We start from the raw sequence: 12,894 nt of genomic DNA, 5'->3' as shown, positions 1-12,894 counted from the left end.
TGTAAACGTTGAGATGGAAATTTTTTTAATTAAATCTCTTCTATATTGCATTTAAAACAAGGATGAAGAGCTTTGTTGTAACAATTTTACAGTATTTCTGGGTGTACTCAACTTTTCTGCTAAAAATAAAAATTAATTTGGACTCCTTTGCTGAAGATGATGAAGATTTTTGTTCCATATAAATCATTACTGTGAATTGTGATTGACACTAATCTACAATAACTTTTTATCTGAGTTTCAGATGCTCTTGAAAGATGTGAAAAGCTTGAAAACAGTCATGGGTCTGCTGGTCTCCAGCATGAACAGCTTTTTAAAAAACATGCATATTTCCTCCTGATATTTATATAGACGAAAAGCTGGTAAATAAAGACTTCAGTATAAAAATCAGCAAAGCCAAAAAAAAAAAAAAAAAAGAAAAAAAGAATTGATGTGCTAACAGAGTTATTCAACATATAAACCCTACTGGGGTATGCGAAACCAGCTCAATATCATATTTAATTTAGGATGTCTGTCCAACCTGTGTAGGACTAGAAAAGACTTTAATGGGATTGCCAAAACAGCCTTTGTTGTATGGGATGCCTGTTTTAACTGTTCACTTAACATGATCACATCGAGAAATCAAATATTGCTGTTTTTTAAACAAGTCCATCGCCACTTTACAAGACCAATGTTGATTCAAACACCTGAAAAAACTCCTGTTTTTGAAAGTTTTTGCGTTTAGGTTTTTACAGAACAAGATATATGGGTGTGAGCAAGGAATGGGTGGGTCTGCAATAATACTTCAGTTCTATTCTTTTGCAAATAAAGATAGAATTAATTTCAGTTTTACACAAAATATTGTTTAAGCTTAGATTTGGGCATGAGCTATAGAGATACATTTTTATGTTAAAGAGTGAATATTAATGTATGAAAGTACACATAAAACATTGTAAAACATACACAAAGACCGGCTGAGGAAAAAGAAATACTTTTCCTTGCTCAAAAGGCAAACCTATTATAAAAAGATTTAGAATTAGTATTCTATAACCCCACAAAGCTCATACAAACATAAAATGGGGACTGGGCAGTCATGACTGGCCATTATCTAGAGAAATGATTAAAGAAAGAAGAATAACTAAAACATAAAATGGAGAACAACTAGTTTACAGAACAATGAAGGCTGAAGAATACTTGCCAGAGGAATCCACTCGAAAACCAGTCCTGGGCAGCACTTGTTCTGAATAGGAAAATGGGGAATTAAAGATGAAATACATTTCTCAAGTTATTTAAAGATGCAGCATCAATTTCTCTGCTATGTTTTGAAATACTGAAGTGCAGTTTCTACTTTTTATTGCGATCTTTTTTTCTCCTCCCCTCCTTCCTGACTTCCTAGGTGGCACATTTATGTATTCCTGCTAGACGTAGACCTCCCTGTCCATTTATCTGCAAGGTGAAACAGATGGTAAGATGGTAATGTTCCTTTAACATAACACAGGTTATGATGAAGATAAAATTGTTAGTGTTTAAAATTGTGAAAGTTAGTGACAATATTTGTGCTTATTGAAGTACAGCAATAAAAGGGAAAGTTTAATGGCTGTGTTTAGATGACTTGACCACTGCTTTTATTCAACTCAATTGCAAAATATCTTTTATCACCAAGAAAAGCAAGATTTTGCTAGAAGGATGTATGTTGCCAATAACAACAACCGGTTGTACATGAAGGCAAACGCAGATAAACCCATTTAACCTACTTTTCATGCAGGTAGTTTCAGAGTAGTTGCATTTCACTACATGAAATGCAGTAAATAACTGATTTATTTTTATATACAACTACTTTGCTGGCATTAGAGGAATCTGGAACAAGTCCATAGCTGAATTCACTGTCACACTTCCTTTGCTGATTTTGAAATGTTCTGACTAAGAATTTCTGTTTTATTATCTCTGCAGCATCCAGAGTGAATTGCAAAACATCCCAAACCAGAGGTGATTTCCATTGCCCTACCAACAACAAAAAGGTAAATAAAGCACTAACGAGTTCATGTGACTCTAAACCAGAATATCATACCATGCATATTTAATGGTATAAACGGGGTAAGGTCTGTCACATCAGCATCTGTAAGACAGTGCTGCAACATATGAGTATATATTATCTTCCTGAGATAGAAGGAAGACAGGAGTGGATTTAATACTGTAAGTAGGTAGTTCCAGGCAGAAAGAAGCCAGAGAATGCACTGGAGGACAGAAATTTTGGCTAAGTCTTCTGGAAATATGTGGATGTGGTGAGAAAAATGAGAAGACAGTATTTCCTCTGTGGGCAGCTCCTTACCACTTTGGAAGAGTTTGGACTAAAGCTACCTGCCTTCTGGTGGACTGCTTCCTAAAGGCAGCATGGACTGTAATGGTAGCAGCTGAGTAATTAATAGTTCACTTGAGTCAATACTGAACTAATGCTTTAGGGCAAAGACATTTTCCCAAAAATGGAGATGGAGGCCACTGAATGTCTCACGACTTTTTTGGTAAGAGTATTTACATATGACCTGCTCAAATTCAGCTGACTGCTACCCTGCTTACCTAAAATACAGGCTAGAGATTCCGCTGGGTGGGAACATCCTTTTGGATTTGGTGTTCCTCTTGTATTTGTGCTCACCAGCTGTGTTAGGATTTGTGTCATGTGGGCTATGGTGTTTTAGTTTATAGGTGGCTGCACGTCTTTACTTTCGTGGTTAAAGGAGGTAATTGCTTCACACACTTCAGATTTTGTAAAGTGATTTGGGATCCTTCAAGATGAGAGGTGCTATCTAAATGTAAATTATTCCACCAGCACAACTCCTGAGCACCAAAACCTTTGAAACTGATGCTGCTCCACTGCAAACTTGGAGAAATGATTTTTTTTACTCACATCCTTTCAAGATTTTAATGGCATTCTTAAAAGAGACAGAATGATTTTAATGTACAGAAAGCAATTTCATCTTGATAGTCTCAATAAGCTTTTAGGTTTGAAAGGACGCAAGCCTTTTCTCTTGGTCATCCAGCCGGAATTACTCTTTGGAGCTGCTGTAAGATTGGGTCATTCTGTGTTTCCATTTCTGCTTGCAGTCACCCTATATCGCCCAGAATTGGCCTCAAGCAGAACCGTGAAAGAAGCACAACCATGCTCAAACTGTGACAAATTAGGAAACAACTTGCTATGTTAAGATAGCCATATATTTTAAGTAAGTTGGCAGTATCTTTTTGTAAACTATTGTTTGTGGTCAAGCAAAAGTGCCTGTCAATGAGGTATTTTCCTTCCAAGCTAATCTCATTAAGTCTGACCTGGCTTTTGTTCCTGGATAGGTCTCTTTTCTTTGCCTTGTAGAACTTCAAACAGAGTCTCATGGTGTTAATTATCATCTTGTAATCAACGATTCAGCATCTAGCATTTGTTTTCATTGTAGTTTAGGAATTCACACACAAGAAACTTGGAACTGTGCTAATCTAGAAGTGTTGAATCAAACCTTAAAGTTCTTAAACATACGATCACCAGAAAGATAAGTGCAGACTTGTATTTTTGGTAACTACAGCAAAGCAGTGTTCATTTTAGGAAGAATCTGCTGTCAGCAGTCTGGGTCTGTGTGCGGTACAGGATATTTGTAATTATGTCACTGACACTTTGAAAAATAGAATATAACCTCTAAATAGCTGTGCTCATGTGATAGGCAAACTGTTAGCAACTAGTAGAAAACTTCAACAGAGGAAAGGTCTGTGAAGAACATTTAACATATAAGAAGGGACTTTATTAGCAATGTCTCCCTATGTCAAATGCAGCAATATAGGTAGTTCTTTTCAAAACTCACATAGTTCTGGGCTCAAAGACCCTACAGAACAGCAACTTCCAAATGAAGAGGAAGGACTGCTGGGACTGGTCCTCGGCGAAGCAGAATGCACATCATTTGTGCGCATCCTGGTGCCTTGTATCTGCTAAGAACAAACTGATTGAACTGGTAATTTTACCAAAATACTGAGAGGCTCTAGCAAGCTTTGTTTATAAAAAACTGTCAATGAGTTTTCATAGGAAACTAACCTTTACACAAGGCAATTTGAAACTTTCTATTTACTTATTATTAAATTCATTTTGATGTTTTCTAAACTTTTACTATGTTAAACCTCCTGCCTCCACCTCTTAAGAAATGAGTCAGCAGAAGGCATGTTTGCAGAGGCCAGGACAAAGAGACCAGACTACCCAACACTGCCACCATGGACGGGCATTCAAAGTGGAGAAAGTTTTAAAATGTTGACATAAGATTTCCGTATTCTCTGTATGAAGCCTTTTTGGTTGAACTTCTGAGGCTGCATTGACATGAGTAGTTGTAGACTTTAATGTGAAATAGGAATGAAATAATTACAAAGTACAGCTTGAATGAATAATAAAATACTTGGTAAATTTGCTGCATTAATTTTTTTAGTTCAGCTAACCTGTCCTAGAAACAAGAGTCGGGAAAGTAAAACTAAGAAGCCTTCTTCTGAACTGCTACTTCTATGTAACTAACTGAAAAAAATCTCCACCACGGGGACTACTCTATGTGCTCTGGAGAATGAGGACACAGCTCTGCATTTCAAAGATCTTGCTATACATCAGGATTCCTTCCATATCAGATGAATGCAAAGCCAAGGTTAATTTTGCTATTAGAAGATAGAATAGTAAAAATCTTGCACATCTGGCTTCATGTTTAATCTAAAATGAAGTGCACTCATGGTTTTGAAACTGAAAGCTGCAAAATATTTGTGAAAACAGATAAACAATAAACAAGACCTGGGACACAATCCTGACTTAACTGAAACCAATAGTGAAAATACCAGACTTTGCTGTCAAGATACAGCCCTAGGGGCACAGTTCACCTACAACGTGACACAAGGGTATTCTTATTTGCACCAGTGGAGTCACTGGTATTCTCTGGAGGAAGAATTATGCTGAGGAAAGATAGAGATGATAATATTTATTGTCCATACTGCGTTATTTTCTGGATCATACTTTGTTGAATGCTAAATAGATGGAAGAAAAGTAGGACTAGGAAACATTTATATTTCAGCACCACAGTCCTAGTTTAGGTAAATAGGAGTTTTACAAATGAGCAGAATGAATATGATCATGCTGCAATGTCCTTTCCAAAGCTGGGCAAGCAGCAGTTTGAAACAGCACATAGTCAAAGCAGTTCCCATTGGTCTTATGCACCTGTGACCAATTTCCCAACACTTACAAGTCAGTTTTCTTAAATTAGTACTTTGACTTCTTAAGTACACCCTACCACTTTGCAAATTAAAATCTATTTGTATACCTTTTAGTAAAGTGTAAATTGCTCAACAGAAAGGAATACCGTATCTTTAATACCGCCATCAGTTGTAAAACTGACATTTCATATTAGCATAGGTCGTTTGGGACCTACTTTGCGATCCAGCAATCAGAATCACTTTACATCCACAGTACTGTGATGATGATATTCTCATAATTCCATTTGAAAATGCTTTTGGTTTCACTGTCAGTTCTTATAACCAACAAATCCATTTTGTCGTGGCGAGTAACTCTTTCTGCAGTGATGAACAATACAAAATTATTTGACGTTGGTCTGCTAAATTTCCTCTCCTTTTGTAATCTATCATCTGTTATTAAAAAAAAGGGTTACATTCATTTAGTAATATAAGTTCTTAGACCTTCTCCTTGCTGTTGCTTGGGGTAGCAATAGATGCAAGGAAAACAACAACCTGTACTGTTTGGAAAGTATTTTGAGAAATTACCTTCCTATAACTCAATTGCTCTAGGTCAAGGAGTAGTTTGATGATAATATGTAATAATTAGTATTTTCCCAATAAACTTTTATTTACTAAGTGAAGGCAGGCATGTCTTACTGATATAAAGGACAGTAACGACTGAAGAGAAATACTGAAAGGTATGGCAAACTGACCTCAAGGAAGATTTGAAACTAGAACCTAATTTTCTGAATTTATAGTCCCAAACCCTTTACCCATACAAAACCCCCCTTTATATTTATATAATATTTCAGAATACTATATATTTAACACTATCATAGTGCTACATATATGTACATACGAACATATATGTATATATCTTTTTAAAGTACCATAATCAGAATGTGAATTTTTTTAGACTAGAGATGAGTGAAAATGGGAACAATTGTTAGAAGCAAAATTTTTGTCAGGAACATACTGTCTGAAAAAATTTGCAGTAACAGTTATGTGAAAAATTTTCTTCCGTTTTTAAGACTGTGACTGTGTAGGTCTTCAGCCAACAAGCATTGACAAGAAAATTCTGCTTAGCTGTAGACTATGCTATAGACCCCCTCAGGTGATAATGCATTCAGTTCTATACACTTAATATTTTTTTTATGTTCCATGAGTATCAAATTTAGGAAACCCTGATGGTCTTAGTATTTTTCTGCAAGAATGATATTTTCAAAGTTACACATTATGAGTCAGTATAACACTGTCTGACAAATCTTTCCTATTGCTGATATTTTAACGCATATCTGTGCTGAATACCTGCAGTGATATTCCAGAGGAAAGGTAGCCTGTGAATATGTATTGAAATGCTTGTCTGTGACCCTTAGAGAAAGGTATTCATAACTCTGCATAAGAAAACACCCTTAGTTTATGAAGGCTAATAATACATTATGCTAATACAGTTGCTATTTACATGTTTCACAGCTGTTGGTGGACTTTGCTTTTTGTTTCTTTTCCAATTTGTCTAACTCTCTGGCAGCAAAAAAAATTACAGTGCATAAGACAGTTGATGGATTTGAAAGGAACTTGGGAAATTCATGATACCATGGTCAGAGGAGAAAATAACATGGGAGATTTTGAAGGAAGGAACCTTTGTCCTTCCAGTAAAAGGTGGAACTGTAATTGTTCAGATTTCACTTTTAATGAGAGCTTATCACTGGCTTATCTCATTCTTCTTACTGGCATTTCTGTGTCACATCACCAGTCTTGGACTACCACACTAACTGAAGGACAAATGTAACCTAATCGCTGTAAAAAATGTTTTATTTTACTGCTTTGTTTAGAGGAATATAAAATCAAATTTCTATTATACATTTTATAACTAGAGAAATATTATAGTATTATGATTCCCACAGCTTTGTCTCTCCTGTTTGACTAATGTCTGCCTACACAGGCCTCTGAGCAAAGTTTGCTATAAACTGGCTATTTACGATAAACAGAGTTCAATATAAAATATAAAAGAGGATACGGAGAATTTATAAAGGCAAAAATGTTAAATTCAGGAGAATGAGTTCTCCCAATGACAACTGCAGAGCTCCAGTTACAGCTGTAACAACTGGTGCATATCAAGTCTTATAATTTTTTTCATTCATAGGAAATTCCTGATCTGATGTTCCATTTTCCAGCTTCTGTACCTAACTTCCATGGTTATCAGCAGAGTCACGCTGTCACTTACACTCTAACAGTTTTCATAAGGAGAAAGGAGTTAAAGGATTTGCCTAAATTAATAATTGGATGGGAAAAGGAAAATATCCAGTTATTTGAGAAGGTCGTCTTCTTCATTTCTGAGTTTTGCAAAATAATGTAACAGCAGAAACCTAGGTAAGTTCTCTTCACCAGGGAGAAGAAATAAGGGGGGGTGGGGGGAGTAAAGGGGAAAAAAAAAGAGGAAAGGCGGCTGAGAGATGCAGAGATGTAGCTGCAGAAAGGAAAGACAAAGAAAGAAGAAAATAATTTCCCTTCTTTTGCTTTTAGGCAGCTGTTTTGGATGATGTGGTAATCTTCATCAGTCTTTGGAAACGCTTTATACTCCTTTTTGGCCACTTGGGGCTATTGAGCACAGCTGATGGGTGATAGCAGAGGCAGGTGACAGCTAACAGGTAAGAGCTGACAGGTAACAGCTAACTCGTGACAAACAATTTTCCAAGGAGCTATGACTTACAAAATCGGGTTGCACTCTGCTTTTGTACTAATGCATCAGTTGATTCGTCTCCAAGCTGTATTGGTAGAACTGCCTCTATGAAACTGTTTCCAGTGTGGAAGCAGTAGTCCTTTGTAATTCATGTGTGATCATTAAAAATTGAAATCACCTTATTGCACAGGGTCATGCAGGTCCTTTGTGTTTTTAAGGTGGAAAAACTTTCCTGTAGAATGAAAATCATCCTTTTTCATGGAGACTTCCTGCTTGAAGCCCCTTTCTTGCTATCATTAGGTAGGGATGAGCATACCTAGCAGCTAGAGCAAAACCTTGTGAATCAGGCTCCTCGAGTCTAGTTCTTGCTCTGCTTCGAGTCATGTCACTTGTGCTCCTCACAGAACTATGCTGTGATGCATAACTTGCTCAACTTCTTGATAGGGAAGCAGGAGTCTTTGATGAGGTCCTGGTGAGTGCTGACTGTGGTGAGATCCTCTGATAAAAGGATCTGTAGAAATTCAGAGCTATAGCAGTACGAAAATGAACTGTTTAGTAACAGAGTCTCACTGTGAGAGAAACAAAAATCTAGCACTATCTCTTTCTTTTTGAGTTTTCCAGGTCATGATTGTTCGCTTTGTTGCACTATTTTTAGAAGATGAACCTCCTTCTTTTCTGGTCTTGCCAGGAGATAAGGCAAACTTGCCTTGAGATACAAAGTACTTAAAAAAACCCAAAGTAGCTGAACTTTTCCTGTGCACTTTAAGGGTATGTCTTTACTGAAGATAACAACCTGACACAACCATATGGTAGGAAACTAAGTGTGTATTACCTTGAAACTCTCCCCCTTATATACTCAATTTAGATGACAATTTCTTGACTCAGCAGTGGATTTCCTGCCTGTTGTTTCTCTCTTCAGGAAACACTAGCACTATGTAGAGAATAAAAGCAATCAAAGGCTTGACAAATTGAATTTTCTAAAATATGTGCTTATGGCATTCATGAACCAAAAATGTCAGGGAGAATAGAGATGTTTGGAGGCAGTTATTTATGACCAAGGGATATGAATGAATGCAGAAAAGATCTGGTTGGGAACTGTGGAATCAAGGCTTAGAGAAAATGTTCAAAGGATACCAGCATCAGAAAAGAACAAATTAAAGCTTTCAGGATTAGCTGAAAGATGAGGACACTGCTGGAAATCTGGGAGGAGTGGTTACTGCAGTCTTGCTTTTCTTCCCTCACTTTCTTGTTTTGGGCCTAGAAGCTTCATGATTTTTAATTCTTAGTTTGTCTATTTAGCTGGCTGAAAAAGGCTTGTATACAATTTCCAGTTGCCTCTTGGACAGAACTCAAACACAATTAAACCATTTAAACACAGGCTTTAGCATAACTCCAACCTATGAGTGATCAGTTCTTCCCCTGTTGTAGCATATGCTCTTGAACACAGTAGATTATATCAGTAAAAGATTGGAGTTCATCTTGGTCAAGGAAGTACACAGAAAACTTATAGAAGGCACCCATAAATAATAATGAGTCACTTCATTCTTTTATTGAATGGTGTAATATACCTTTTGGTGTAATATACCTTCTGGTGTAATAGGTGTCATCTTTTGGGGTGTAAGCCAATGTTTGTAGTTGACATCAGATCTATATTCCCACAGTTTTATGAAGGGCAAACATGGATTGAGCCTATTTGCTTTCATTAATATTTAGGACAATTCTGTAAATATAGAACTCTTCATATTGGGGATCAAGATGAAAGAAGATGCCGTATAAATATGTATTCCATATATACATATGGCATGTATAACTTTTTCTTCATTGTCTTACAAAGATATTTGTTTCAATGCAGGAAGTCTGTAATCTGCACTCTTCCACTCTTGGCTTGATGGCTTTAACCACAGAAGATGATTCTGACTCTGCTGAATGGAAAGTGCAGAATTTTGCTAAAACACTTCACCTCTAGAAACTACCCATATGGGAAGCAATTATGTGCAAAGGGTTTTCTTTTCCTTAAAGCAGTATAGGAAGACAAGAGCTTTTTCAACAGAGGTGCTGAACTAGATAAAACCCTTGTTAACTATGGAATTGTTTCTTTTCCCTTTAATTTCTCTTTATAGTCATACATCCCAGCACTTTGGGGAATAGCATTTCAGCTCTGGCAAACCTTTTTATTTATTTGTCACTCTAGCCCTTAATGTACAAGAGCAAGAGCAAGAGCAAGGGAAAGAGAAAGGGAAAGGGAAAGAGAAAGAGAAAGAGAAAGAGAAAGAGAAAGAGAAAGAGAAAGAGAAAGAGAAAGAGAAAGAGGGGAGATGTCCGAAAATTATTTCCAAACTTTGCTCAAAGCTAGTCCTACTTCTTTCAAACCTTTGGCTTATGCCACACTGTATCCTGATCCATACTTCAAAGAGTTTTAAAATTTCAAAATTTATAGCCTCTGTACATTGTCTTGAGTACCCTACCCAATCAAGAATAACATCTGGAGGAGAGGAAGATGCTACATTAGTAAATAATATTTATTATATTAAAATAACAGCCAGCATGGGCAGCATGGTGTTTGTAAATACACTGGAAAGCTTAGTTCCTATGCCTAACAGTTTATAATTGAAGATCAAATACTTTTTATAGGGGGTCTAAAGTAAGTTCTGGAATCCATATTTAGGGGGAATAAGATACTTGGTATTGCTGAAAAAAGCCAGCAGTTTATTTAAGTACTTAGATTTAAACTTGGGTTCTTAATTTCAGGCACCTATTAAATAAATAAGAAAATCCAAATGAAAACCCCCAAAAATGGTTTGGACTATGGAAAGTGAGTTTTATGGTGACAATCTCTACTGACAGATGTTCCATTAAATGGACCAGGGTGGCAGATGATGGTGGCACTGGCCACAGTGGCAAAGAATTGAAGAATCTGAGATGCAATTTAAAGACTAGATTAGAGTTAATTTAGAGTTGATGTAAAATGAACCCTGGTGTTCCTCCAGCATATCCATCCTGCTGGGGACTGGAAATACCAAAGCCAAACAGAAGATGCTGATGCTGTAACTAAAGTATAAGGGCCAAGACAAGTAAGAGCGGCACCAACCCCGTGTCTGGGACAATAATGTATTTCCTTCAGACTATCCCTTTGCATGCTGGAGAAATTTGCACATTCCAGATCATGGATTATGATAGTTTAGGTTTATCTCTATGTCTCTGGGCCCAGCTAATAGTAATGGGCTAATCTGGATCAGCTGCAGTGCAATATTTTGTGTGTAATTTATAAAGTAATTTGACCTATAGGCTAAAGTAATTTATAAAATGAATTGAAAGGTGGCATGTGCAAGTAATAACTGCTGTGAAAAAGCTTTCAGTAAAAAAATAAACCGTTTTGAAGATTTGATCTTAATAAGTACAAAAGCTCTGGACAATTTAGAATAATATTTTTAGCTAAAATGTTCTTTATGATAAGGAGTAAACAAGTTTAACCCCTTTTACCCTTGTTGTGAAAAATATGTAGTATAACCCCCAAAAACATGAGAAATAAAATCAAGATGGGAATCTTGATGGCTAAGTACTTTTTTGTATAGATCTGCAAATAGGACTTAGTGCTATGGGTTTCTTTCTAACTACCAAGGACAATGTGAAAACTTGTCAGCCATTTTTATAAAAACAAATAAATTTGAAATTTCTTTAATAAATTTCTCTTTAAAGTGAAAGTAAGTGAAATGATTTTTTATTGATAAAGTCACATCCTCCCATTGGTTAACTATGAAGAAATATAGCACAGCAAAATGTGGTGGCACATATACTGTTCTTCACTAAGGATTTAGCAGTGAAAATGAGGAGAGTAAAAATATATGGAAAAAAACCTATGTAAGTCAAACATCAGAATCTAGGCAAGATCTAGGAAAATATATAAATGTAGAATTTTTGAATAATTTCTAATGGCCTCTATTAACTGGAATTGTAGTTGCTTTCTTTAAATTACAAAAGATAATTACGGAAAATTATGTCAGCAGTGACACATTCATAGACAAAAGCTTAAAATATTAAATGGTCAGCAGGGTGAACAGGGCTTTCACTTACGCCTACTTTCATAAATAGCTCTTGATTTCTCATACAGCTCGTATGGGTCAGGTTTTCGTGGATCAAAGGCCTCTGTTGAATCGGGAAATGAACTCCTGTGAAGAGTGGGTGGATAGGGAATATTCTGTGGCATAGCCGGAGCAGACAGGCTTGTTTGAGGGCTGCCTTGATTCTCCCATCGTTCCATCATCTGGAATAAAAACACACAGAGAATAAAGATGAAGTTTTGCAAAAACTGTGACTTTCACAATGAGACAGTGATTTCAGCTGAAGATGTGTTTTGCAAAATTAGCAAATCCATTTGCTGCCTTTTGAGAAGAAAGGTGTGTGTAGTGCTGTTTATAAAATGACTTGGTTAAATTTACTTGTTAATTTGTTGCTCATGGGAAGATGTGATCTTTCTCAGATAATATGATCCTGTGTGGATTAGGGTCCAGTGTTACCCCTGAAGCATATTGAGTGCCTCTCACAGAATGCGCTGAGCTCTTGGAAGTTATTCAGCTAAAAGTGGAATCTGTGGGTCTGTGAAGATGCAATTATCAGATTCATCAAAATACATAACGGAAAGTAGCGCTTAACAAAGAAGTGGCCAGACTGGGTAGCAACTGAATGATCTTAATGCTGTATCTTTTGAGAATGCATGAAAATAGCTAGCTGCCCAGGGAGAAGTAGATTACAGTAACTGTGAGCAGAATTTACAGCTTCAATTGAAGAAAAAGAAAAAAAAAACAAAGGGAAAATTACTACAGCAGGTATTTGAGCATCTAGTGATAGTCGAATGTTCAGTGATAAAATATAGAACATGTTGAGAGAAAAGTGGACATTAGTCTGATAGAGTCTTTTTCATTTCCTACTGTTTCTTTCTTATATCAAAAATTACATTGCCGTCATCTAACCAAACTCCCAAGCACAGGATAAGCTTTTCAACTGTTCCAGACCAT

The 12,894-nt window shown here is 36.4% G+C and overlaps 1 protein-coding gene across 11 annotated transcripts in view; it reads right to left on the bottom strand.

Annotated features, from left to right (window-relative positions):
• Window positions 1-12,894, bottom strand: part of MAGI2 (membrane associated guanylate kinase, WW and PDZ domain containing 2) — a 773,865-nt gene that overhangs the window by 76,951 nt on the left and 684,020 nt on the right. For 7 of the 11 annotated variants that reach the window (XM_072858606.1, XM_072858618.1, XM_072858632.1 and 4 more), the window contains 2 exons: window positions 11,954-12,143; window positions 1,178-1,216 (listed from right to left, as the gene is read on the bottom strand). In XM_072858606.1, the coding sequence (XP_072714707.1) occupies window positions 1,178-1,216; window positions 11,954-12,143 (229 nt within the window). The remainder of the gene's footprint in view (window positions 1-1,177; window positions 1,217-11,953; window positions 12,144-12,894) is intronic. The other 4 variants (XM_072858626.1, XM_072858634.1, XM_072858610.1 and 1 more) reach the window with 3 other exon arrangements.

The sequence above is a fragment of the Ciconia boyciana genome, chromosome 1 (genome assembly GCF_034638445.1).
Source record: "Ciconia boyciana chromosome 1, ASM3463844v1, whole genome shotgun sequence".
Taxonomy (NCBI): domain Eukaryota; kingdom Metazoa; phylum Chordata; class Aves; order Ciconiiformes; family Ciconiidae; genus Ciconia; species Ciconia boyciana.
Note: the sequence above shows the minus strand (reverse complement) of the source record. Positions and strands in the feature narration are given on the sequence as shown.